The 25,370-nt window shown below is 42.7% G+C and overlaps 1 protein-coding gene across 1 annotated transcript; it reads right to left on the reverse strand.

Moving 5' to 3' along the window:
* Positions 1-1,964: 1,964 nt before the first annotated feature.
* Positions 1,965-25,199, reverse strand: PANK3 (pantothenate kinase 3). The gene is made up of 7 exons (XM_024576938.4): positions 24,838-25,199; positions 17,978-18,330; positions 16,842-17,095; positions 14,286-14,462; positions 12,233-12,356; positions 9,329-9,454; positions 1,965-7,872 (listed from the first exon to the last, which is right to left on the reverse strand). Exons 1-7 carry the CDS (start codon positions 24,863-24,865, stop codon positions 7,822-7,824), a joined length of 1,113 nt encoding a protein of 370 aa, XP_024432706.1. The 5' UTR covers positions 24,866-25,199; the 3' UTR covers positions 1,965-7,821.
* Between the last annotated feature and the right edge of the window lie 171 nt (positions 25,200-25,370).

The raw sequence follows: 25,370 nt of genomic DNA on the forward strand, positions 1-25,370 counted from the left end.
AGTGTTCATGGTCCCTTGTTACAGTCGCTTCCTTGATTTAGTCCTCGTCTCTGTCTTCCTTTCTGCTCACAACCTGGCCAGTTCTTTCCTGAACCCACCTGCTTCTTGAAGTAAATTATTAAATGGAAACAAAGCTGCCAATCTATGCTACTATCACTTCGTTTTCCAACTTCTCCTAAGACCAGGAGTTCATCGGCACATTACCTTACCTCCCAGGTTACCAGGTGTCCAAAGCGGATCTTCCTGATATGAATGGTCATTCTTTCACAGGTTTCTTTGCTGCCAGCCCCGCGTCCTGTAGGGTTTTGTTCTTCTGTGGGATTCCACTTCTCCAGTTGGCATCCCTGTGTCAGATGGTTTGTGCTGTGGTAGCTACCCCCCCACCCCGCACCCCCGTCTGTGCCTAAATGTTTTCCTTCCTCATGGTACAGCGCTTTCATTCTTTTGTGGGGGATTGAGGGACAGGGGCCTCTGTCAATTTGACTCACTTAGGGATCTGGACTCACAGACCAGCTTGAAGGCTGCTGGCTGATAGTGGAGGGAAATGAGGGCTCCGAAAGGTCCCAGGCACATCGCCAGCAGTCACAACTCACTCACGAGTGGGCCAGAACCAGTCACATAAACCTGCTCCACCACAAGGGAGCCGGGAAGTGTAGTCTGACTGTGTGTCTGGGAGGTGGAATTCTGATGCCTGCTGAACATGAGCCTCATTCTGCATGTGGTAAGGCACATGGACGTTAAATATGCCTGAGCCCTGGCTGGGCGGCTCAGTTGGTTGGAGCATTGTCCAGTACACCAAAAGGTTGCAGGTTCGATTCCTGGTCGGGGCACACATGGGAGGCAACCGATTGATGTTTCTCTCTCAAATCAATAAATATATCCTTGAGTGAGGACTTTTAAAAACTACCAACTTTTAAGTTTAAGGGGATAAGGTCCCTAAGATAAGTCAGGTTTTTAAAGTTTTTATTAGGAAAAAAAAATGCCCTCAAAATCCAGAAGCATATCTTAAAATAGGAATTTATAACGCTTTTAATGCAGGAAGTGATCCGCAGACTTTAGGAGCTGAAACACTAGTGGCTTTCAGTGTACACGGCTCTGCGGGTAGAATCCAGGCCAGTGTGTTTCATAGCCCTGAACTGCTTTCACTCCCCGTAGCTTATTTCCCATTGCTCCTGTACTTGACCCTCAAACCTCGTATTTCCACACCACATTCATCGTTTTGTCCCTTAGTTGCCCTCTCATGCTGTTTCACCCCAGTTCTTGCTCACCAGGACTTTTAGCAGGGCGGGTAGGCGCTGCACAGGACCTCAGCATGCTCAGTCGTCCCTGTGTGCCTGAGTCTAGACACTCGTGCAAACCAGTCTTCCAACTTCCTTCTTCACGTGTTGAGAAAGATCACGTCTTTCTCTTTACATAAATTTAACAGGCACTGCCCATTAAAAATAAATATGTGACGTTTGGTTTAGGGGAAACTGTGGCCCGATGCTGCGAGAGCCCTGGCAGCTGCTGTGGAGCGCGGCTAGCAGCTTGGACAGACAAGGTACTGTGTGCATGGTCAGGCTGGCGTGAGGGGACACGCCTTCCAAGGAAAAGCGGAGCTTTGCACGTGTTAACAGACTAAGTCTTAAATTTTAAGGCCTGCCTCTCTGAAGAACTAACGCTTGTGCTTTCCGATGTTGTGGAGAGGAAGGTGAGGAACAGCTCTCACTATATCTCGCGTGGGCAGACCCGCGAGGTAACACTCTCTCTGCGGTTCATTCCATCCACGTGCATTTATTTACTGCATGCCTCTCTGTGCCCAGGCCTGGGGACGCAGGGGCGAACAGCCTGTACAAGTCCTTGCTCTCAGCTTCCGTTCTGCCATAGCTGGCTTCAGTGAAAGCTTGCAGAAACCTTCCCAGGGAAGCTTAACATGATGGGAGCGCAATGTATAAAATAAAGAAATGACAAAAAGATACACAGAATAAACAACTTAGAGAATTTATTTGGAAAGTAGGAAATAAGCATGACTTTAACATTTCCTTAGAATATGAACAAAACTAGAAAAAGTTAAACTACAGAAAAGAAGGCAGAGTACTGAAGTTGGCTCAGTGGCCATACAATGCAAACCAGCAAAACCCAAGTTTCTTTCATGCAGAGAAGCATTAAGGAGGAGTATGAGATGTTTCCAGAACAGGCCACAAGTATTAAAAAAATTTACATAGGAAACTGTACATAAATGAAAAAATAAATTAGACATTTACAAGAAAGGTTTTATAGGTTACAGTAGGCTATCACTTAGTCTGCTGTGCATCGTACATCTTCACACCAGAGGTTCAGTGTCAGAGTTCCAGCACGACCCAGCTTAGTGAGACTGACGAGGACAATGCGGCAGAGTAAGGCAGCTTAAACGCAAGTGGCTTGCGCAAGCAAACTCAACCCATACAAACATCTACGTATGATTTGGTCAGTAACTGGGCAGAATTAAGACAAATGAACTTGTTAAAAAGTCGAAAAGAGTGAAAGCACACAATGTATAAAAACGATAAAACCATCTTAACATGACTTCTATTTGGACAAGGAGACTAGTAAGCTGATGTCAGGTGTGTAAAGTTACCTTTCATTCTAAATGTTATAAACTAAAAAGGGTACCTTGTAAAAAAGTGGCAAATTTTAAAATGGCTTAATGTCCGTGAGAACGACTGACTGCCAGGTGGAACGTTCACACGATGCAGAGACAGGATGGGAGGCTAAAACAGTCACAAACTGTTCGCAGCACTTCCTTGTGCTTTCCGAATTATGTAAAGCGGATGATGCTTCCTTCGAAAAGCTACTGAACTGTAAGCACTGCAATGTATGAAAGATGTTCAGAGCAAAAAAAAGCACTATCTTAGAACTGAAATTTAGTTTCATACTTACATAATCCAAAATCTTGATTTTTAACTTCACTTACTCCTTTGAAAAATACACTTCTCATTAGTTCTTTTAAAAACAAAATTAGTGGCAGCTGAAAATGTGTAAGAAAAATAACCTTTGACTACAGAAAGAGCCAGGACGTAAATAAAGTTACAATGTCCATATAATTTTGAAGTCAGCACAACGAAAATCCCAGATAGTTGTACAGATTAAAGTGCGCACGCGCGCACACACACACACACACACACACACACACACACACTTTAACACACACATATCCCTTCATATTGCTTTAAGGTCTATCTACTTGGCCATTACAGGCAATAGCTTAACATGATGATTGAGAAATAACTAACACCAGTGTACTGGTTTGGTGGGAATCAAAATCTAGTACCAATTGACATGAACAAATGAAATTAATTCTGACACCTGATGCTAATATGTGAACAGACTATTTTATAGTTGCTGCCACAAAGAAGCAAGTACTGTCTTTCCCAGGAACCTGATAATTGATGATCCCATTAGAACAAATCAACGTCCTCATTTTACAAGTAAAGGAAATAACATTTAGCAAAGCTAGACCAGTGACAGGTGCTGTTTCTAACACAGTACCAAATTGTGATCTCGCGTCTACTGAACACACAGGCAGACACCAGAAGCTACAGGGGCTGCCGAGACATCTGAACTTTTGAAAGTGGACATTACTCAAAAGTTGGGTATGGCTGAAAAGCTGGGATGAGTGACTTTCCACAACACAGTTTTTAAAGACAGGCTATTAAAATACTTTGAAGAAAAAAACACTTATTTGGGTCTTTGCCGATTACCAGGCTCAGTAGAAAATATAAGACAACTACTGCCTAAAATATTGAAAATAGGTGGTAGTATAAAGCACATTATTTTGTGAGATTATCTGATGACAGAAACAAAGCTGGCCAAATTCCTTCAGTATTAAATAAAACATTAAAATAAACCAACTTACTGGGCAAACAGGCCATCACTGACATTTCATGGCAAATCATCTCCAACAGGTCAAAGAGTATTATTACAAAAGGCAATATATTTCTAGTACTTTGTTTATACATACCACAAAACAAAGTTAAATGAAAAATAATGCACACTAATTTTTCTGGTGGTTATTCTTTCAGTCTTCACATGGCTTTAAAGGAGAATTTCTAAACTACATTCTCAAATGCAATAGACTGAAGAGCATTAAATCCTCAACTCTCCCCGCACCCCAAAATGATAAACAAAATATGAAAAATTGTCTATCACAGACAGTGGTTACAAAGGACATTTGGAAGCTCTCTCCTTGCTCGGCTTTCCACCCGAGAATGCAGCCTTAGAAATCAAGGCAAGAGCACCGCCGGCCCGAGGAGCAACCCTCCCTCTCGGCCACACCGCTCAGCTCACAGAAAGGAAACTTTCAGAAGCCAGGGTGTACAGTGCAGCAATCACGTCTGCACGGAAAGGCAAGAAACTCAGCAACCTTTACAGAGCCTAACATTTGGCAAATATTCCGAACCTCTTACGGGATTGTCAATTACCACGCGTAGTGCTGGCACAACACCAACTTGCCTACACTGAGGGTCCACGTGTTTAGGTTGGCGCATCTGAACAAGGAACTGCCCGTGTCAACAGGCAGGCACATCTACTAATACTTTGTCTTTGGAGAAGTTGGGTGTAGAACTGAAAGCCATTGGTTCTGAAGTCTCTGGTTACAAGGCAGTCTTTTTTGGGGCGTCGTTTTGGTGGTGGAAAGTTCTAGACCTTGTGTCCTTTACTGAGCCTCAAAACAATTGATAGTGCTCCCTGCATTTGAAAAATGTTATCAGAGTTCTTAAGAATGAAAATTAAATCCAAAAATTAAAGGTTCTCTTTTGTGTACATAACTCAACAAAGAATTAGTAGGGCTTCTCTTTTAATCCCTTAAGACTGGCTTCTCAAAATTAAGTTAGGTAATGTGGGGCCAAGCTGAAGTCACTGGCATCATCCGATTTGCTTCAGCGAAGGGAACATGCGTTCTGGAGACCGCTGAGGGCAGACAGAATGTGTCCTGGGCAACTTCATCGTTGTCTCGGGAAAAGCCGAGATGTACCACAATGCCGCCAGGACGCAACGTAAGGTATTTTTGGAATGGTCAGAAATACATGCCCTGGCTGGTGTGGCTCAGTGGACTGAGTGTCACGCTGCGAACCAAAAGGTTGCCGGTTTGACTCCCAGTCAGGGCACATGCCTGGGTTGTGGGTCAGGTCGGGCCCCTAGTAGGGGGTATGTGAGAGGCAACCGCACATTGATGTTTCTCTCCCTCTCTTTCTCCTCCCCTTCCCCTCTCTCTAAACATAAAGATATAAAATATTAAAAAAAAAAAGAAATACAGCTTGTCTGTGTAATCCAAATGAGCTACTTCCTAATCCCCTTCATCTTTTTAAAAGATAAGGTTCCCATATTTCTGTCCCCCCCCCCCCCCCGCAAACATTCTTTTAAAAGCCCGCATTCTTGAAGTTTTCATGGACACGTGATGGTGTTCCTTTTTAAGAGCTAGCTCTAGAATGGCACTAACCCAAGAGCCACTGCCCAAATGTGGCCCCTGAGGACTTGAAGTGTGTGGTTGGTCTCAATTGAGATGTGCTGCAAATATTAAAATACAAACTGGTTTTGGAGACTAAGTACAAAAAATAAACCCAAAATGTAAAATATCTCCTAGATAACTTTTAATATTGATTCCATGTTGAAATAACATATCAGATACACTGAATTAAATAGAAATGTATAATGAAAATGCATTTCACCTGTCTCTGTAATGTTAAGTGTGCCTCCTGGAAAGTAGGAAATCACGTGTGGCTCACACCGCACTTCCACCAGCACCGTCAAAGAACAGAGCCTTGAGGCATGACACTGACTGGGATCGGGACTGACCCCACTCACCACCGTGTTCTCTCAAGGAATCCCTTGAGGTCAGAATCAAAAACTGGACTCTTGGCAGCCTTCGCCTTAAGTCTAGAGCGCACCCGAGAAAAGCGAAGCGCAAGCGAGCCGAGGCAGCACTTCCTGTGCGGGCGCTGGGTCAGACGGCTGCGGTTCTTAGGGACGAGGAGTCTGACCCGCAGCCCCACATGGAGCAGTGTGCGGGTCCCGTGAACGGAGACTGTGGCCACTGCACTTCTTTCTTACAGACCACCCTGCCCTGTGGCTGCTAATGGGAGGACAGCGTGCCACAGGAACAGGACAGGAGGTCGTGGTCATTTAAAAAGAAATCTTTTGTACAGATGCCCAAATCACAGCACTTTACAGTAAGCTGAATAGATAACGTTTGGCTGAAATTACCTAGTCACTACAATGGGAACATTAATGTTTAGTCGTAGGTTTTCAAAGTGACTACCGATGGACATGCATTCAAAGTTGTGAATATTCTAAATCCTAAAAACTTACATGGACATACTTTCCCCTCTACACATTCACTCCTATTATTCTTGTTAATGTCTTTAGGTAGAAAAAACTGAATTTTAAGTATTTGAGCACAAACTTAGAAAACGCTGAGGAGAAATGTCTTTATCAAGCACCACTTGATAGTCTGCTGGAAACTATTCCTTGTGGAGCAAAACTGGATTCTGTAGAAACACATCATAATACTTCTTCCTGTAATGTAAACAATTTTTAAGCTCTTCAAAGCACATTCCGCTTTACTGATAATTTAAGGAAGTGAATAGTTTTCCTAAGTCTCCTTATCTCGTAAGCCATGAGAAACAGTTTCACAACTTTGCTGACCTACCAAAGTGAAAATCTGGAAAAACTTATAACAGTACAAAAAATAATTCAAAATAGAGGACAAACTCGAAGGCAAAGAGATTTATAAGTTTTGGAACTACAATTTTTTCATGACCAGAATGTATAAAACACCGCTTCTTTCATAATTCTGCAGCGCTGCCTCAGAATTCCGGAGTGGCAAAACAACTCTTGGATTTCCATACCATCAATTTAGAACAAATGTGATTTCGCTGCTGTTCATAATAGAAGTAAGTTTTTAGCTTTGATGGTTCAGACCTAATTAAACAGAAAGCACTGAGTTTGGGCCTGACATACCCGTGGTACAGCAAGAACTCTCCCAATGCATGCAAACCACACTCCACCAGAGCAGTCCCCCCGGGCCTCATCAAGTGGACTTTCAAGTAAGTAATTAAGCCTCCAATTAAAAAATATTAAGCATTTAAACATGTACTGATTAATAAAATACAGGAAGTGCAATGCCACCAAATATGTGCATTTTCTAGTATTTGTTTGAAATTAAGACTACTATATAAGAACAATATTTCAGTTGAATTACGGCATTTATAAAAGGTTGTACTTCTGGGAAAAGATCACAAAAACATGATTTTGGTGAGGGTATGTTAGGTAAACTAAGGTAATGAATAATTAATATTCCCTTCACATTTCTAAAATCACATAAAAATGATCACCTTTGATTGCCATTTCAATTAATTTTGATACAGAGTATGTTACTGTCTGCTTACCAGCAACCAAAGTGCACACAGAACAGACTTGTGACACATACTCAGAATTACTTATTTTCATGAGCTAAAGCACGTCTGAGACTTCAAAGGTTTGTCTTTGAGCGTACAGTACCGCAATGTTGGCTACATAAAATAGAAAATCTTTTTGAGAGAAAGCTCAATAATCAGAGGCTGTATTGCATTTAAGGATTGAACACTGGCTATGTACAGAAGGGAAAGCATTTCAGTTGGAAACACTTCACCTGTTACCCAGTTCTCGCTGTAATATGGCAACATTTAGCAGCTTACTCTTTTGACATTTAAAAATTAACAGAAATAGTGCTACTCTTTCATCCTTTGGTTCCCAGTGACAAGTAACGCAGTAAAATGCCTCTGGTTTTCAGTTCCTCCTGGGTGACATTAGCAGAGACTCGATGCTTTAGCTGAAATTCGGCAGCCCAAGAAGTGCACCAACTGCTCCAAAGTACCCCTGTACAATTTTAAAACAATTGTTAATGTAGTGCTGCTTTTAAATGAGCATACAGTATTAACCACTGTTATGAACACATATTTAGCCCTGGCTGGTGTGGCTCAGTGATTGAGTGCTGGCCTGTGAACCAATGGGTCACTGGTTCAATTACCAGTCAGGGCACATGCCTGGGTTGCAGGTCAGGTCCCCAGCAGGGGGCGTGTGAGAGGCAACCACGCATTGATGTTTCTCTCCTGCTTTTTCTCCCTCCCTCCCCCTCTCTCTAAAATAAAAAAGGAAGATCTTTAAAAGAAGAAAACTAAAAACAAGTATTTATATTATACTTATTTAAAAACACCTATCCAGAAATATACCAATTTCTGTTTTGTCAGCTGCTATTAAGAATTTTAGCCTTAGCTGGTGTGGCTCAGTGGACTGAGTGCTGGCCTGCGAACCAAAGGGTCACCAGTTTAATTCTGGTCAGGGCACATGCCTGGCCAGATCCCCAGTTGGGGGGGTGTGCAAAAGGCAACCGATTGATGTTTCTCTCACATATCAGTGTGTCTCGCCCTCTCTATCTCCCTCCCTTTCCCTCTCTAAAAATAAAAATAAAATCTTAATTTTTTAAAAAACTATTCTCAATATATATACCTTTGAAATACCTATCTTTAAAGTGTGGCTTTTAGACATGAAAGCTTCTACAGCTATTTTGGCAGTCCTGTGCCCCCATCCCCCTTCCTCAGTAAGGCCCCCGGGCTCTGCCTGCCACTGCGTCCATGTGTCCTGTGCTGAGTGGAGCTGCACAAGAGCCCCCTACTGTGACCTGCACAGGGAGAGGGCTGACGGTGGGGCGCGGAGCTCTGAGAACACATACTCTGGGTCCATCTGACTGCCCAGGAACAAAGTAATTCAAAGTGAAGTTACTTAATCTAAAACATGATGTGACCTGTATTTGCTGAGATCAGAATTTAACTGACTGTAATGAACAAATATGGGGGGGAAAAAACCAAACTAGAACAATAATCTCCAAAATGCTAACAGTAGTTACTTCTGGCAGTGGGGGTGAGGTGGTGGTGGTGTGGTGGAAAGATTAAGGAGAATTTTCATTGTCAAATTACATAGTTTTCTATTATTCCCATTTCACATCTGTTATCCCAGGGAAGAAAATAAAATTAAAAGAAAACAATTTAAAAACAAACAATCGACTAAGTATGCGAGCAGCCCAGTATCTAAGGAGCTCACAGACCTGGTGTTGTGCTCTCGCTCTCAGAAGAACTGTGAAGTTCTCATTTTAATGGAGTGCCGGCCAGGTCACAGCGCCCCCACCCCCCATTCAGACTGGAGTGAGGGAATCCATATACCATTTAGGTGAATCGTAGCTTCGTGCTTCACTTACAAATACCAAGTAAGATGCAATAGATGAAACCCGCATACAAAAGCATGCTACTAAAATTCACAAGACATTTTGCTTTCATACCTCATGCTCTAGAAACAATGCTTTCAGTTGTCCTTTTGACCAATAATCCAGTGCATATGCCAGAAGTTTCATTGAGAGAGTATTGACTCGTAAGAAGTTTCCAACAAAGACAACTCTGTTTATTTTCTAAAAGAAAAGAAAAAAGAAAAAAATGACTTCAAGAAGGCATCATGAGTTGATTTTACAATATAAAAGCTTTTACAAAATCTCTACTTAAAAATGCAAACAACTAACCTTTTATTAGGGCTTGCTACATTCCTGGTATAAACCTCCATAATCCTGTATTTTTTTAAAAAATTAACTCCAGGTATGTTACTACACACTTATCAAAACCCAGAGAATGCACACCCAGAGTGAACCCAGATGCAAACTATGGACTTTGGGCGACAGTGACGTGCCAGCGCAGGCTCACGGCCGGTAGGGAGGGGGCCGACGTGGTGCTGGGCGGCGGTGCGGGGGCTGTGAGTGTGTGAGGGCGCGGGTGCGCGAAGTCTCTGCACTTCCCACTCGCTTTTGCTGTGACCCTAACCCTAAAACTGCTCTAAAAACCAGTCTATTTCAATTGTATTTTTTCCATTACCATTTATCTTCCTTGTACCCTCTTCCACTTATACTCCTCCCTCCCAAATAAAGTCTATTTTAAAAGGAAAAGTTCTGGAAAAGACCCTAGTAAATGATTATAGATGAGACCTGTTTTTGAAAAAGGCCAAGAAATAACCCGTTGACCATAATAACTTGGAGAAACACTGTTGATGAGATTGGAGGAAAATCTCAGATGGAGGAACTGGTATTCTCCAGAATATGTCTCCAGAAAACCCATCTCTACTCTCACAATAATATATTGACTCTGTGAGTACACTTCTCCACGCTGAAAGGGACCGTGCAGATTATGGCTTTCACTGCTGTTAAGACAATTGGCCAGTGAAAATCTAGACCTACAGGGCTAAGGAAAAAGGTCCCAAAGGTGAAATATTCCTAAAACCAGGGTTAAAATGCATGCTAGTGAATCCCTCCACCAACCTAACTACACTGTTACTAAGGAACTGAAGAGATAAAGTTGTGGATTTAACCAGCAATCCAGAGGATTAATTTGAGTTTTTGTTCTCTCTGTCAGAGCCTCCCCTCACCCCCCAATACCTACAGGTATAATTCCTTCACTTCCTTCGAATCTTCGCCCAAAGGTCACACTTTCAGTAAAGCCTCCTCAACCACCCAATTACACAGCAATCTGCCCTCTGCCAAACTCCGGTCTACCCTCCATCCTCTTGTTGGATTTTCTCTCTGTCACTAATGCAAACTATGGGATGTTCTTATGTACTACATCACCGGAGTGGATGTCACAGTCAGAGATCACTGTTTTCTTCACTAACGTATCCCAAGTGCCCAGAACAATGCCGGGCACACAGCGATACATAAATGTTCATTCAACGAATAAGTGAATGAATGTACAAATAAAGGGTTCCTTCAAAAAGCAAATTCTCCGTTCGGTTAAAAGTACCTGATATTTACAAAAATAAAACGGACAAGTGTATCTACCACACGAGCGCAGAATTGTGTAGCCCCCCCAAATACTGTAAAAACAGCCTGATGTGAGCCCGGCAGCACACAGTCTCGTCAGCACGCACGGTCCACGCTGCATGCACGTGAAGAGCAGTCTCAGCGCCTTCATAGCCCTGTACAATGCTGCTTGATCCATATGCAACAAGGCAGCACTGTAAAGAAGCCGAGGGCAGCAAGAAAACTTCCAAGCACTTCACTCCTCAGATGCAACATTAAAAAAAAAAAAAAAAAAAAGGAAAAAAAAACCCACTGCTTTTTTCTCTTACATCTTCAAGGGATATAGGTCGTGTACAGCCACGCACTACATGACAATATTCTGAACCACAAATATGATAGAGGCTCCTAAAATTATAATGGAGCTGGAAGTTTCCGTTGCCTAGAGATGCTGCAGCACAGGACATTACTGAAGTCTTTCTGGTGACGCCGGTGTCAATAAATGACGGCAGTGCCGGTCACATCAAAGCATGGCACGTAAGACCTGACCATGTCACTGGTTCGTGGATTTACGGGGCTATACTTTTTACTGTTATTCTAGAGTGTACTCTTGCTGCTTCCAGAAGGAAGTTCGCTACAGAACAGGATGCCACGTTACACCGGCAGTAGCCTCACGTATCTCGTGTTCCCTGGGTCTCTAGGTTGCAACCTTTCATAGGCGTCTTTTCTTAAATTGTATTTTTTATCCTCACCTGAGGATGTGTTTATTGATTTTAGAGAGGGGAAGGGATGGAGAGAAACATTGACGGGAGAGACAAACATGAATTGGTTACTCTCGCGTGCACCCTGACCAGGACGGAGCCCACAACCCAGGCGTGTGCCCTGAGTGGTAACAGAACCCGCAACGTTCTGGTGGACGGGATGACGCTCAACCAACTAACTGAGCCACGCTGGCCAGGACTGCACGCTTCCCCCCGTGCTGGAGTCAGTCTCGTGCTGCTCTGGGTGAGTGATGCGCAGTACAGGTGTGTAGCCCAGGAGCACCAGGCTCTGCCGTACAGCTTAGGGGTGCGTAGGCCATGCCATTTAAGTTGTGGTAGTGCGCCCCGTGATGTTCACACACCAATGAAATCGCCTGAGATGCGTTTCTCGGAGCGTGCCCACCATTAACCAGCACGTGACTGTATTTCCGACGTGAAACGGAAATGTTGATTTGTCCTATTTCCAACCTGCATCACCGGCCACTTTCTTTACAGGTAAGGTAACAATGGGTACAGAACACACACAGTGAGTCCCGGGGTCTAACGCACTAGGTCTGCATTTGATAGGCCTCCTTGGACACCATGAAGAAGCCCTGCTATCTGTACACAGAACTCCACCCACATTTTTCAAATTATTAATAGTTTTTACCTCATTCACAGCACACATTCGTGCCACCGAACCGATATTATTGGTGATGGTGACTAAAGTAGCTCTTGCTAGATCTTCTTTACTAACAGATTCTCGCTTCTCCTTGTAAATCATGTTGCCAAAACTGCAGAGAAATGAAAAAGCAAACAAAATAAAATCTGCAGATAAAAAGCAACATTTCCTACATTTTGAGAATTTCTCCTACAGATAAATCTACACATACACAGGGTTAGTCATTGATCAAACGAACTTACATAGCAAAATCATGGTAACAACCCAAACATCAAACAACGAAATATCGTGAAGCTATTAAGGGGGAAAGGGAGAGGGAGAGGGAGAGATAAGGGAAGAAAAGGGGACGGAGGGCGGAAAGAAAGGGAGGGGAGGCAGGCAGAGAGACAGACTAGGTTACACTGCTGCTGAAGAGTATATAGAGCCCTGGCCGGTGTGGCTCAGAGGATTGAGGGCCGGCCTGCCAACCGAATGGTCACCAGTTCGATTTCCGGCCAGGACACATGCCTGGGTTGCAGGCCAGGTCCCCGGGATGGGGGTGTGTGAGACGCAACCTACAGAAATGTTTCCCTTACACATCGACGTTTCTCTCCCTCTCCCTCTAAAAATAAATAAAATCTTAACAAAAAAAGCAGTGTGCTATTCAATGGCATATGAATGTTATCTTTTATGTAAGGGGAGGGTAGGAGATGATTTTGTATTTACATAAAGAAACACTAAAAGGATACTCCAGAATAAAAATGGTTTCCCATAGGCTGAAATCAGGAAGACCTGTAATATCTTAATTTCCAAATGAGTGTTCAAAACTTGGGGTCTATACTGGGTAAGATGAAGCCCCCTTACAATTTCCTGATATATTTAATGCTTTCTGAAAACTAAATAAGCAACTTTATATTTATTTTTAATCTTTTAAATTGATTTTAGAGAGAGGGAGGGAGGGAGGGAGAGACAGGAGAAATACTGATTTATTTATGCATTCACTGGTTGATTCTCAAACACACCCTGACTGGGAGTTGAACTGGCAACCTCAGTGTATCAGAACGACGCTCTAGCTTGCCAGGCCCTACTTTATATTTATTTTTAAATCTTCAATTACAGTTGACATACAATACTGCACTCTAAACACAGTGATCAGACATTTATATAACGTAGGAAATCATCACTGTGATGAAGTCTAGTGCCCATCTGACACCATGTAGTTACTACATTTTTATTGCCCATATTTCCTATGCTGTACTTTACCCTGTGACTGTTTTTATATCTGGTAATTTGTACATCTTAATACGCTCCTCTGTATCTGTAAGTTTGTTCATTTTTTTTGTATTCTAGATTCCACTTAAGTGAAATTATATGGTATTTGTCTTTCTGTCTGACTTCACTTAGCCTAATACCCTCCAGGTCCATCCATGTTGTTGCAAATGGAAAGATTTCATTTTTTTTCACGGCCAGGTAGCACTCCACTGCACACACGTACCATGGTTTCTGTATCCAGTCACCTATGGACGGACACTTGGGTTGCTTCCTATCTTGGCTCTTATAAACAACACTGCAATGAACATACAGGTGAATGTGTCTTTTCAAATTAGTGTTTTGGAGTTCTTTGGATAATTACCCAGAAGTGGGATTGCTGGGTCACGTGGCAGTTCCACATTGAATATTTTCTGCACCCTCCATACTGTTTTCCACAGTGGCACCCCAGTCTGCATTCCCACCAACAGTGCACCAGGGTTCCCTTTTCTCCATGTCCTCGCCAGCACTTGTTGTTTGTGGACTCATTGATGGTAGCCATTCTCACAGGTGTGCAGTGATATCTCATTGCGGTTTTAAGTTGCGTTTCTCTGATGATTAATGATGCTGAGCATCTTTTCATGTCTACTGGCCATCTGTGTGATCTCTTTGCAGAAATGTCTATTCAGGCCCCTAGCCATTTTGTGATTGGATTGTTCAGGGGGTTTTTGGTATAAGTTGTGTAAGTTCCTTATACGAATATATTTTGGATATACATAAGCCACTTTAATTACAACATAAATGTTAAACTTACCTAGATGCTACAGCCCAACCTGGCAGACCAAATCTTTCATAATCCCCTCCGTAAATGTCACGGACCAGCTTGTCGGCGTGGGTGCTGTCACCTTTGGACGCCATTTCGAGCGCCTCTTCAAAGCTCTCACAGCCGGTCAGTAAACTGCATAAGCCCAGAAAGGTGCCCCCTCCAAGGCTAAAAATAAACAAACGCGACGTATGAGCTGCATTTCCCCACTGTATTCCTTCTCCAAAGCAAAAGGGCGCAGCATTTAATTACTCAATGAACATGTGAACATACTGCTAATGCTAAATGCTGGAATATAACATAATGAGGAGAGGTTAGGAATGCTTAGCAAAACCAACTTCTCACCCAAAGAATAAACCGAAGAGAAGGTTGCTCGGTGGGAACAACACGAGGACAGGCAGGTCGTTTCTATCTTCCAGTAACTTCATCTGATATTTTATATTTTTATCACCAAGAATAAATGTTTTTATGTGTGTGTAAAAGGATTACATATTAAAACTTCGTACCATATGAATTAAAAGGAGAAAACTCGGGATTCTAAATGACTTCCAGGAAATGATTTTGTGAAAGGTCTATTTCCTTGGCCCGACGAGGCAGAAGTCAAATCAGTGAGATACGTTAGCGTCGGACATGACCCGGGAGTAAATACAGTGCGGGGGTGTATGTCAGGCTGGTCGTCGCGTTAATGACAAAAATGAACTTGGTTCTAGTATTCTTTTGGATACGCTCACAAAATAAAACCAGGTCTCTCTGATCCCTAAAATGAAAGTCTGTGCCCCCAAGTCTCAGCTGAACTTGCAACAGGTTTCTATCCTTGAATTACTGTTGGATTTGACAGGCTGCATTTCTGTCTTTTAGAGTTAAGTAGGTAATACGGTAGTCCCCTCTGGTCTGAGGGAGACACATTCCAAGACCCCCAGGGGATGCCTGAACCTGCAGGCAGTACTGAACAGCGTACACATATGCTGTTTTTTCCTACAATACATACCTATAAGGAACTTTAATGTATAAATTAGGCACAGGAAGAGATTGACAGTAACTAATAATGACTAGAACAGTTATAGCAATAGACTAATAAAAGTGATGTGAAAGGGATCCCCCATTTCAGGGAGCCCTTGCTGGAGTCTTCCTTTGCGCTCGGTGCTCTCTGGGGCAACACGCCGCCATCGGCCAGAGCGCATGTTCGGTTCGCGTCCTCCACCCGCAGTGCAATGCAGTGCAATGCCTTCTCCACGCAGCTGAGAACCTACCACACGCTGTGGCTGTGATGCTGGCAGTCTGAGGCACCACAGCAAAACTAGCAGGTGCTTTTTTCTCCCTCACAATTTCACACATAGAAAATTAACGAATTTCCTTTAGTATACAATTTATTTTCCTTCCTTATTAAGTCGAGAACTTGCACTTGAAGAACTTTAATAAGGCTTCTTGTTTGGCACACCTGAATTGCCAGCATCACTATTCTTGTGCTTTGGGATGATGGCTATTAAGTAAAACGAGAGTCTTGAATACAAGCGCCGAAGCAGCGGGTCTGATAACCGAGATGGCTACTCGGCGACAGAAGGGCGGGGAGTGTGCACACCGTGGAGACACTGGACAAAGGGGGCGATTCACGAGCAGGACAGTGTGGAGATTTCATCACACTGCTCAGAACGGCGTGCAATTCTCAACCCACACATTGTTAATCTCCGGACGTTAGGGTTTAATACTTTGGGCCTGCAGTAACTGGAACCGCAGAAAGCCACACGGCAGATAAGGGAGGGCTCTGGCATCGTGCAGGTACAAGGGGGGCAGCTTTTCAGCCACCACAGGAATAAAGTACTAGTTTTGTTAAACTTAACATATAAATCTTTAAATACTTTAATACTTAAATTTTGTCAAATTTAAGTACCATTTAAATAGTACTACTTTAAAATTGAAACAAATTCTTTCACAAATCAGTCTTAAAGTATTCCCACATCATTCTCAATTAAATAAATAGGAGCCTCCACTCTCCTTAAAAATTGATAAAGTACATATCAGAATCACAAGGAAAACTTTTAAATCTCAATTCACATTCATGTTTCAGGTACAACAGAAATTTTGAGAGATGTTTGGAACATTAATGTTATCCTATAAAGAGCTCATGCTAAATGCATCCTTTAAGAACTAATCACAATGTTGCCTAATGCTCTGCATGAAATCAGGATATGGCAAGCTTTAGGCTTAAATATCTCTAATTAAAAAATGAAATATAAGCAAAGAAGAAAAACACTTTGGAAAATAAAGTCACTGGAATCATTCCAGACAAAAATTCACTCTTAACACTATAGAAATTTTAATGCCAATTTGTGCTAACCAAATAGCAATATTTAATGATTTTACTTTGAGTCATTTCATACACATGCCTTTAAAACATATTATCTGCAACACCTTAACTTATATTTGCACATCTACATTCTTTGCTGTTGCACAAGTACGTGCTATTTTTCTGAAGCTAATAATAATATCGAGTCCACAACTTCCGTGTACGACAAGGCATGAATGCTGCAAAGAGAAAAGGCCACCTACCTTGTCCCGGTCACTCGTTTGTAGTTGTCTTTGGAGTGCACCGCCAAGATGCTGACTCCCGAGCCAATGTTGACCACCAGCAGGGGGTAGGGGTCGTCCAGGTTAAAAGGCATCTTTTGGCACTGCTCGGGTTCTGAGGCATTAGCAAAATAATAGCACTCTGCTTGTCCATTGAAACTGACAGAATCTATATACAGCAAGCCCTTCACAAGACAGTCAAGTTCATCCAGTTTGTGCAGGTGGAGGTTTCCAATCTGTACAAATAGTATCAAAAAAAGCTTTATAAAGTGAACAAAGAACAGCACTCAAAATACTGACTCAATCGTACTGTATAATTTTCAAGTACTTTACAAAACTTCAACGTCATCTATGACACCGACATTTTTCCTTGTTTTGTTTCATGTCAGTATCTCTTTGGGACTGACTTCCTCTGGCCCGGTGGCTCTCACTGACGGTGGTGTTACTCTGCAGGCAGTTTGGAAATACGTAGGGACACTTCGGTTTTCACAAAGATGGGGCAGAGGGGCAGAACTAACATTTAACGGCAGGGACTTGGGATGCCAGACATCTGTAATGGGTGGGGCAGTTGTGCAAAGCAAAGAATTGTCCTGTTTCTGCATTCTCTAGGGCAGTGGTCCCCAACCTTTTTGGCACCTGGGACCAGGTTCGTGGAAGACAATTTTTCCACGGGCCTACGGTGGCAGAGAGGGAGAGTGGGGGAGGAGACAGGAGGTGGAGCTCAGGTGGTAATGCCAGTATTGGGGTTTGGGGAGGACGTGGCCTCAGGAGAGATGACTATATGGATAAAACACTCAAAAAGCTGCGAACATAACGTAGCCATAGTGAAAGTAATTCAAGCCCCATTTTTATCAGGCTCTGTACACTGCCCAATTCATTGAAGTCTCTTTTATTGTTGCAGTCCCTAAAAGTGAGCAGGTTTTAGCAAATATAACACCAAAAAATCTCGGCAATTTTTACTTATCCTATAAAGGTGTTTAAATGCCCCAAATCAAAAGCTAGTCATGAATCAGCAGGAGGAACTAATCTAAGAAACATGCTAGATGGAAACTAGCCTTGTATTTTAAAAACTGAAGGGAATGGGTATCAATTTTTGGCTTTGATTAACAGATACCCACTGTGCGAAAATCTTCTTCAAACTTGTAAGCACCACCTCCTGTGGCACAGAGCACCGTGTGTAAGGTTGAGAAGTTTTTATCTCGTCCCATCTGAATAAAAGTAGGCAGGTCCTGGGTTGGAAATCTGATAAAGTGCAGGTTCCCTCTGCGGCCGAAGAGTGTTAAATCCTTCAGTTCAAGGTGTACATCCCGAATCCCGGTGGATCCGTATGCTACGTTAGAAGTCAAATATTTCCGGATGCTTTTCAAGCTCTCAACTTCTTCTTGTTCTTCCTCGGCTGTGATATCAATAGGCTCAAAATATGAGAGCTTTACTAGCGTTCCCCCAATGTCCATGCCAAACCATGGGAAAGCTGTGCATTAAAAAAAAGAAAGAAAAAAAGAAACTTAAAAAAAGTAAAATCAATTTAGATCATAATGTGGGAAGCTAGTGCATCAATACCCTAAATAGGTACTATAAATTTGTATAAACTAAGATGCAGAAAAAACTGACTAAATTTTCTTAATTTTGTTTGGTCGTTAGCAATGGAGGCTATCTTAAATAAACATTTATGAAACAAATTGACAGGTGATTTGCAATTAAATAAAAAACAGAAACCATGTAATAATATATTCTTTGGCAAAAAGAAATGTGCTATCACATTTTACCTTTTTCATTCAGGAAATGCAGAATTCCTGCTTTAAACAGATTTATATGAAAGTTACATATCAACTTTCTCCCCCGTATTCAAAGAAATCAGTGGTAGTAAGCCGCAATACTAAGGGTTACAGGGAGGGGGCAGATTTCACAGCCAGTGTCTGCTTGGACACACACATTTAAAGAAAACAGTATGGAATAGCTCCATTGGTCCAATAAGCCAGAGATTCCTTCAGAATTTTCCAAATCTGTTGAACAGATATGTCATTAGGGTACATTTCAATGGGCATTAGATAAAATAGTGATCCTCTGACATTACATAACCAAATGAATTCTCCTAATTTTTAAAAAAGATTTTATTGATTTATTTTAGGCGGAGGGGAAGGGAGGGAGAAAGAAAGGGAGAGAAATATGAGTGTGTGGTTGCCTCTCACACGCCCCCCACTGGGGACCTGGCCTACAACCTAGGCATGTGCCCTGACTGGGAATTGAACCAGTGACCCTTTGGTTTGCAGGCTGGCACTCAATCCACTGAGCCACACCAGCCAGGGCTGAATTCTCCTATCTGATTAATGCTTGATTATAGACTTCATAGGGAAGGGGGTGTGGATGTGGAAATCTCTACTGCCACATAAAGTACATTTTGAGATAGAAAAATTCCTTCAACGTGAGATTAAGCTGAAAACCTTTATTTTCCAAAATTCAAAACACATTAAAAATCATTTAACATTTGCAGTTTTCCTTTCTGGGCTTTTGTCAATGTCAAACACACACAGGTATCAAAATATGCACATGAATAACAATGTTACTCAGAGAGCAAACTACAAAGCTGAAGCATTACCAGGTTCAAGGTTCATGTCATTTTATTTTCAGTCAAACCTGGCTGCTCCTAGGTTATAAATACCTGAATAGTGTCATTCTGAAAAGCAAAAGTTCCAGTAACACTTATGTGAAGAACTTTTAATTCTCACACTAAACCATGAACTGCTAAGTTTCAAAGGAACTTTGCTGCCTAGGAATGTCTTTCAGGTTTATGGATACAATATTGGAGAGTAAAAAAATTAACTACTTTTCTAAAGCTCTGCATGAGCACCAAGGTTTTGACCCCAGAGGTAATACCAACAGCCAAGTCCAAAGTGTGTTAACTACAGAGCTGGCAGTAAAAAGGCTCACAGGATGAAATCCTGTTTCTAAAGTCTAGACTCCAGGAGAGTGTTAATTGTTTGATTCTTTCCCAGAGAGAAAATGACTGTTTGGGTATAATTATCACCAAAATGATAAAAATAAAAAACAAAAACCTTCCACTGTCTCCTAGGAGGCTTTTTTGTGGATCTATTTGCATGAAACAACCAAACCTGTCCTATCTCAAAAAAGAAACATTACACATAAAGTAAAAAACATTTGTCAGCCCTGACTGATACTGCTCAGTGGATTGAGCGAACTGGGCCAGCAAACCGAGGGATTGCTGGTTCGATTCCCAGCCAGGGCACATGCCTGGGTTGTGGGCAGAGTCCCAGGTTAGGGGGCGTGTGAGAGGCAACCACATATTGATGTTTCTCTCCCTCTCTTTCTCTTTCTTTCCCCTCTCTCCAAAAGTAAATAAATAAAGTCTTTTTAAAAATGTGTGCACAAAGCTATGCTATATTATGGTATTTCACATCTCTTAGATGTACAATAGAGTACTACCAAAGATTATGCTCCTTATCAAATAGATTAGGTATGCAAAAGAAACCCACACCTTTTCAAATGATTAGTCAGCATTAGAGACAGCCACAAGGGCTAAACTGTTCACTTCAAAAAAACCGTATAAAGTTTGGTATCTTGCCAAGTATCGGTAAAGGGGTGGGGAGAATCACTAAAGACTATGTACTTGCCATTGGCCCAATGCAGACTTCAGCCCAAAGAGATCCTATGCCAAATTAGAATTTCATTATATTTAGCATAAAGAGAAACGAAGTACCGGAAATGTTCAAAATACCTGCATTATTTTAAGGAACAAAATTCTAAAATGGGCCTGTGCACCAGCAAATTTCAGACATGCTTCAAGTTCCTGGATAAAAGACATTTTACTGCTCCTAGTCATCATTCCAAATAAAAATGCTGGTGTTTTAAACCAGACCAAGGAAATTTCCCCCACTTCGGTCAATTAGTTATGGGTTATTAGAAACTGTCACATCTAACTGCACCTTATTTACGACCGGAAGTGATGATACTTGTTTCAGGTGTGTAGTTCTATGACACCTCGCCTGTATACTGCGCACTGTGTGCTCGCCACCCAAAGTCTAGACTCTACCCGTCACCATGTATCGGACTCCCTCTACCCTCTTCATCCTCCTCCCTCCTCCCCTTTCCCCTCTGGTGACCTCCGCACTGTCGTCTGTGTCTATGAGTTTGCACTTTGTTGCTTTCTGTTTCATGTCCCACATACGAATGGAGTCATGTGGTTCTCGGCTTCTTCCGTCTGACTTCCCTCAGCACGATACTCTCCCGATCCATCCATGCCGACGCAAATGGCAATATCTCATCATTTTCTATGGCTGAGTAGTATTCCACTATGTAGATATACCACCTTTCCTTTATCTAATCGTGTGTCAGAGGGCACTTAGGCTGCTTCCATGTCCCGGCTATTCTGAGTAAGGCTGTGATGAACACAGGAGTACATACTTCCTTCTGAATAAGTGTTTTCAAATTATTTTGGTAGATGCCCAGAAGAGGGATTGCTGGGTCACATGGTAGCTCTATTCTTAATTTCTTACGGAAACTCCATACTGTTTTCCATAGTGGCTGTACCAATTTACATTCCCATTAGCAGTGTACAAGGGTTCCCTTTTCTCTACTTTTCCAACACTTGTTATTTCTTGTCTTATGGATCACAGCCACTCTAACAGGTGTGAGGTGGTATCTCAAGGTGTTTTTGGTTTGCATTTCCCTTATAGCTCGTGACACTGAGCATCTTTTGAGATAGCTTTTGGAAAAGTGTCTGTTCAGGTCTTCTGCCCATTTTTAAAATTGAATACTTTTTGTTCTTGTTGAGTTACATGAATTCTTATATATTTTGGATATTAGTCCCTTATTAGAGATATCGTTTGCAAAATATCTTCTATTCAGTTGTTGGCCTTTTTGTTTTGTTGATCGATTCCTTCGCTACGCAGAAGCTTTTTAGTTTGATGTAGAACCATTCGTTTATTTTTGCTTTTACTTCCCTTGCCTTTGGAGGTCAAGTTCACAAAACCCCTCTGAGGCCAAGGTCCATCAATTTAGTACCTACCTATGTTTTCTGGAAGTGGTAATTCTTAAGTAGTGACTCAACTTACAAGGCAGGTAAATTATACAGAGGTAAACTACAAATAAATGCCATATAATTCTCTCTGGTTTTGTCAAAAACTTCAGGTAACTTACTGCTTGTGTCAGCAAAGCACAGACTCCAAAACCTATGTCACATCAAATTTAAAAAAAATATATATTTTACTACCACTTTGTTAATCATTTCCCATGCCACTCACTTTACCCTACAAAGGCTGAAAAGCCTACTACCTTAAAAATCACGGCAGTCGAGGTAGAGGAACATGTGATTGCTCGGGTTTTTAATATCTAATATTTAGCAGTGTGAAAACCATAAAGGCAAAGCCAACAAACATCACCATCATTTCTGTTTTTAACTAGCAAAAGTTTCTCGTTAGGTTCAAGTCTGACTTCATCATTTTCTGGGAACTGAATTGGCACATACCTTCCAATGCTAATCCTGGATGAAACCAATTCCTTTTCTTATTTTCTAGTTAAGTATGTGCATTTGGGTTGTAATCTGGTAATGTGTTAGAGACGGCTCTAAAAGCAAATGTCTCCTAAGACTTAGGTGAACTAAAGCAAGCGTGTGAAGCCAAAGCCTCTTACTCAACCAGCGCGAGACAACAGCCCCCGTGCGGGCACTGCTGCAAGGGCTAAATCATGCCGTGCGCGTCGACAGCACACAGCAAGTGCTCACTGAATTTACAGTTTAAAACCCTACACCAGTTCTCAAAAACAAGACAAGTTGTCTTTATCTAACCTGCGTGATGTAAAAAATCCGAAGTAACACTTTCCAGTGATATGTATTTCCAGGACAGATTATTTTCTTCCCCACACACAAAAAAACAAGATGCTTCTTACTTTTACCATAAAGAATTCAGTAGGCAGTACAGTAGGTGACTACCTTTCACATACAAGAAACTGAAGATTTTTAGGCTTCTAAGTCAAATGAACTGACGCGTTTTTCAGCATGACCCTATTTTAACATGAATTGTCTCACAATGTACCAGCCAACTTGATTGAATCGATAGGTGTTCTTTTATTTCTCCACCTGAAGTTTATTTTATAAACTCTTCATTATCATCGTTGCTGAAAATACCTTTGACAGAGGGGATATTCAAATCTGATTCTAAGTTGCCCCAAATCTAAGTAACCAAATCACTATCATGGCAAAGAGAAAAACAACTGGAGAGTCAGAACCTGAGCTCGTCATACCCTTTGCGACAGCATGGATGGACCTGGAGAACATTATGCTAAGTGACATAGGCCAGGCAGACAAAGACAAGCACCACAGTTCACTCGTATGTGGAATCTAATGAACGAACTGAACTGACAAGCAAAACAGAGACAGACTCATAGGTAGAGAGCAGGTTGACAGCTGGCGAGGGTGGGGTGGAGGGGTCGAGGAGAAAGGACTCGCGGACAACAGGGTGGTGACTGCAGGACAGGGGCAGTGGAGGGGGTATAAGGGGGATAAATGGTGATGGAGAGAAAAACGAAATTCTAAGATGAGCAGATGAAATGTATGCCTTGAGGGAAGATGTCCAAGAGTTTTACATACGGCATCTGTTCAAGATCAGCTGAACTCAGCAAATGTAAATCAGAAGTGTTCCTATTATTACTGTCATTGAAGCCTTCACATCACTAGTTTACAGATTCCTTGAACAAAAACTCTCTAGCACAAGAAATTATTAGTTTTTTAAATGATACAATTTTTTAAATTATATCATCTTTTTTTTTTTTTAATTGGCAAATACAATGCCCAGAGCAGAGAGGTTTGTTTTTCTCTAAGTCCACAGACTATGCCCTCTGGGTGCAGAAGAAAGAACACTACAGACCATGAGCCAGTCAGTGGACCTAAAGCCCTGAACCTGCTCAGCACGGAGTCGGCTGGCTCTGCGTGGCAAAAGTTATTCTGGGCTCAATAAGTTCAATGTCCTCATCTGTAAAATTGAGACCCAATTATCTTATAATTAAATAACAATCAGCCGTTGTCTGGAGGCCTCCCCTTTGAGGTTTACAAGAAACCTGATGGGCGGGAAAAGGCCAGAGCTCCCCTTCATATCAGATTTCTTAGAACTGTTGATCACATCAGACACTAAAACTGCAGAACATACACAATGCTAAGATACAAGCACGCATCCCACATTCCTAGTTGTTCTGCAAAAATGGACTTAAAGTGTGACAATCACAGTAGCTGAGAGATTAAATAAGCCATTTACATAAGTAAAAGGTTTTTAAAAAGCCAAAAATAAAAGCAAATAAAAGTTGCTCTGCTCATCGAATATGTTGCACATATAGTTATAAAAAAAAATCCGAATATTCACCAAAATATTTAACAGTGGTTAATATTAGTTAACTAATAGTAGTGGTGAGCTTCAAGGGGCGGAAATACCTGCAATTTTTAGCTTTTTGTTTTTTTAAACAAACATAAACTAGTTTTTATTTTAAATAAAAAGAAGCCACTGACAGGTAACAAGCACATGTGTTTAAAAGCTCTAACTGTAACAACAGCGACAACTCCCAGGAACCCACAGGGATTTCAAGGACACAAGCAGAAAGCCCAGCAATCAGTAAAAGTGGGTGGCGACTACCCCAGCGCAGTTTGACAGCCATGACCACCCATTTTCATTTTCAGCCAGCGTGCAGAGGGAGCTGGGAGAGGGCACTGCGGGCTGAGTTAAAAATTTCCTCTTGCACCTCCTAGATCTTGAGGAGGAAGTGGGAGAAAGGGGCCAGGGGGCGGAAGGCGTTCGCAGGCAAGTATAGGGGGATGGGCCGGGCGCCTCCAACCCTGTGCTGAAAAGGTCCCTCCGCCCCAACCGCGGCAGGGCACCAGTGGTGAGCCACGGGCTTGGACCAGGCCGCTTGGCCAAAGGGTTTCCAGACGGTGCTCAAGGTGCTCTCCCAACCCAGCGAGCCCAAGCCCCCTTCTTACAGGGTTTCTTGGCATCCTTGATCTTCATGGCGATGGCCGGAGGGGCGAGGGGCAGCCTGTAGTTCGGTCCTCGGAGGGTGGTGGCTGCGGCGACTCTGGAGGTGGCTAGGCCCTGCGAGGAGGCCCGCCGGTTCCACCCCTTAAGCTAGCCGGGCGGGGCGGGCAGGGCGGGCCTAGGGCGGGACGGCAGCGCCCGAGGCGAGGCCGGCCCAGGGGGTTGGTCCCCTAACCCCCCAGAGGGGTGGCCGGGACCCAGCGAGCTGGGGAAGGCCGCCGGCCTCGCCTCTCCTGGGGGGCCCCCCCCCACAGCTGCTCCAAACAAAAGGCCCCGATCCCCCCAGTAGCCACCGCCTCACTGAGAAATAGCCCGCCCAGGCCGAGGGCCCACGTGACTGGACCCCCCCCCTTTCTCCCAGCTTGCAGCCTGATTGCTGGGGATTGTAGTTCTTTGGGTCATGAGTCCCTGTTCTCTGACTGCAGCTGGGTGGATGGACTACAAGGCCCAGGCTGCATTGCGGCTGCTCCTCCCAGGC

The sequence above is a fragment of the Desmodus rotundus genome, chromosome 6 (assembly GCF_022682495.2).
Source record: "Desmodus rotundus isolate HL8 chromosome 6, HLdesRot8A.1, whole genome shotgun sequence".
Lineage (NCBI taxonomy): Eukaryota > Metazoa > Chordata > Mammalia > Chiroptera > Phyllostomidae > Desmodus > Desmodus rotundus.